Source organism: Acyrthosiphon pisum, chromosome A1, assembly GCF_005508785.2.
Source record: "Acyrthosiphon pisum isolate AL4f chromosome A1, pea_aphid_22Mar2018_4r6ur, whole genome shotgun sequence".
Lineage (NCBI taxonomy): Eukaryota > Metazoa > Arthropoda > Insecta > Hemiptera > Aphididae > Acyrthosiphon > Acyrthosiphon pisum.
In genome coordinates this window covers 59,238,075-59,240,192 of record NC_042494.1, presented here as the reverse complement: position 1 = coordinate 59,240,192, position 2,118 = coordinate 59,238,075, and the positions used below count along the sequence as shown (strand labels likewise).

General features: G+C 26.0%; 1 protein-coding gene across 1 annotated transcript in view; it reads left to right on the top strand.

The window, feature by feature from the left end:
• LOC100160727 overlaps positions 1-811 on the top strand; it is an 11,432-nt gene extending 10,621 nt beyond the window's left edge. The window contains exons 7-8 of the mRNA XM_003244446.4: positions 225-325; positions 388-811. Coding sequence (XP_003244494.1) covers positions 225-325; positions 388-459 — 173 coding nt within the window. The 3' untranslated portion in view covers positions 460-811. The remainder of the gene's footprint in view (positions 1-224; positions 326-387) is intronic.
• The last annotated feature ends 1,307 nt before the right edge of the window (positions 812-2,118 follow it).

Below are 2,118 nucleotides of genomic sequence, written 5' to 3'. Positions count from 1 at the left end.
GAATTGATCATTGCAATAATTAATTAATCATGTTTTACTAAAAATATGTATTTACATACAAATCCCAGCCCTAGTTATTAAATTGTGCATAATACTCTATTAATATAAAAATAATATAATATTATAGTCCGTGCCATTTCTCAGCTCGTATGCTTATCATTAGTGGTTTACTAAAACTATGACAAAAATAATAATAATAATCGTATTATCGTTGTATAATACAGAAGTTTGGGAGGAGCGCCCCGTTGTACTGGCCCCGTCGCCGAAAGATTTCTACATCAACAACGAGTTCCAGCGCAAGCAGAGAGCTCAACACGGATCCAAAGTATGATAAAAAAAAAACATCAGAATAGAATCATTACATCTGTGTAGAATAATTATTTTCAGGGTCTAAACCACTACCAAGAAGAACCGCAGTACTATAGATTGTCAGATTTCTACCGCTATTACAACTACTAAACATAATATTATAATATATATAATTATAACAATAATAATTATAATATACGAGTACGGCGATGCTGTTTCACTCATCTAGTGGCATTTATATACTTTACCATCGTCTCTAATTTATAATAAACTTAACGTTAATATATTAATATTATGTGTTGTACTACTGAATCAACAAAAATTAAGATATATAATTTATTATAATATTTACCTATATTATATTATATTTATTAAAGTTAATAATATATTATATCAATGCATCGGTATGAAGACATTACGATGCGGTTGTAAGTTATATAGAAAAAATGTTTAATTGTTTTGAATTTTAAATCTTTTACAATTAAATTATACGATTTTAGTGTGTATTAGTACTGAATGTGCGCGCGCCACTATATATATACATTATTATACAAATAATTATACACGAGATTTGTATCATGAATTGTGTCCACAACATATTTTATGCACATAATTGACCTGCTTATAATACGGCGGATGACCTCTTGCAACGAGAGTTGTACAACTCAACAGACTTGCAACGGGTTCATATTATAGATTTTCTGATGAAATTATCTTTTTCCTATAATAGGCGTTGTGTGCAGGGTATATAATAATAATAATAGTATATTACGCAAATCACAGTAACATGTACAAAATATGGTATATCTATAAGATAAAATAAAAGATTTGCAACTCCCCTATAAGCATAGCTATTGTAATGGGGAGTTTTATTTGAATTCAATTATTGACAATTTAATACATATTATTTCTAAAAAAATTTACAAAATTACATCACAATATGTTATTAATCCATGATCTTATATCTATTTGTGTAAGATCAACATTTTTTAAGTACAATTTCAAATCTTTTACATTTTTCAAAATTATATATATTTATTTTAAGTATTCTACATAATGTAATTGCAATTGAAAATGCCAAACTGTTTATGGTATACAGGTACATTTAGATTAATATTAGTTTTATAACTCGTATTATAAATATGAGCAACATAAACAGTATTATTTTAAATTTATGAAAACACAGTAATAAGTTCTTATAGTATAAACATTTAATATTAAGTAGATTAAAAACATTGTATACAAATTCATTATTGGTACGCCTTGGTAAATTTAATATAAATTGAATTACATTATTTAAAGTAATATTTAAACAATGAATATGAAACTCATACGCCTGTCCCCAAAAGACAATACCATAGTATAAAATAGATTGAACTAAAGCTAAATAAATTATACGTTTCATATCAATATTAAATATATGCCTTAAATCATAAAAGATATACAATAGTTTTTGAATAGTATTTGTCATATTATTAATATCAAGCCCGGATCAAGACATTTTGAGGCCCTTGTACGAAAAAAAAAATATTAATATACATAATGTGTTCCGGGGTGAAGTGACCAGCCGACGTCATATAAAAGTATACCAAAAATGATAAAGAAATAGCCTTTAAAGATTGGGTCTAACTTTTTTTTTTTTAAGTTATGGGCAAACTTTTTTTTATCAAAATCATACATATCACGCATTTGTTTATGTATTTTCAAAAGTTTTTAACATTTTAACATTTTTATGTATTTATTTTTTATTTTAAAGCTATTTAATTGTCCTATCAACACTCCAAAATACGCAATTGAATTAGTAATGCA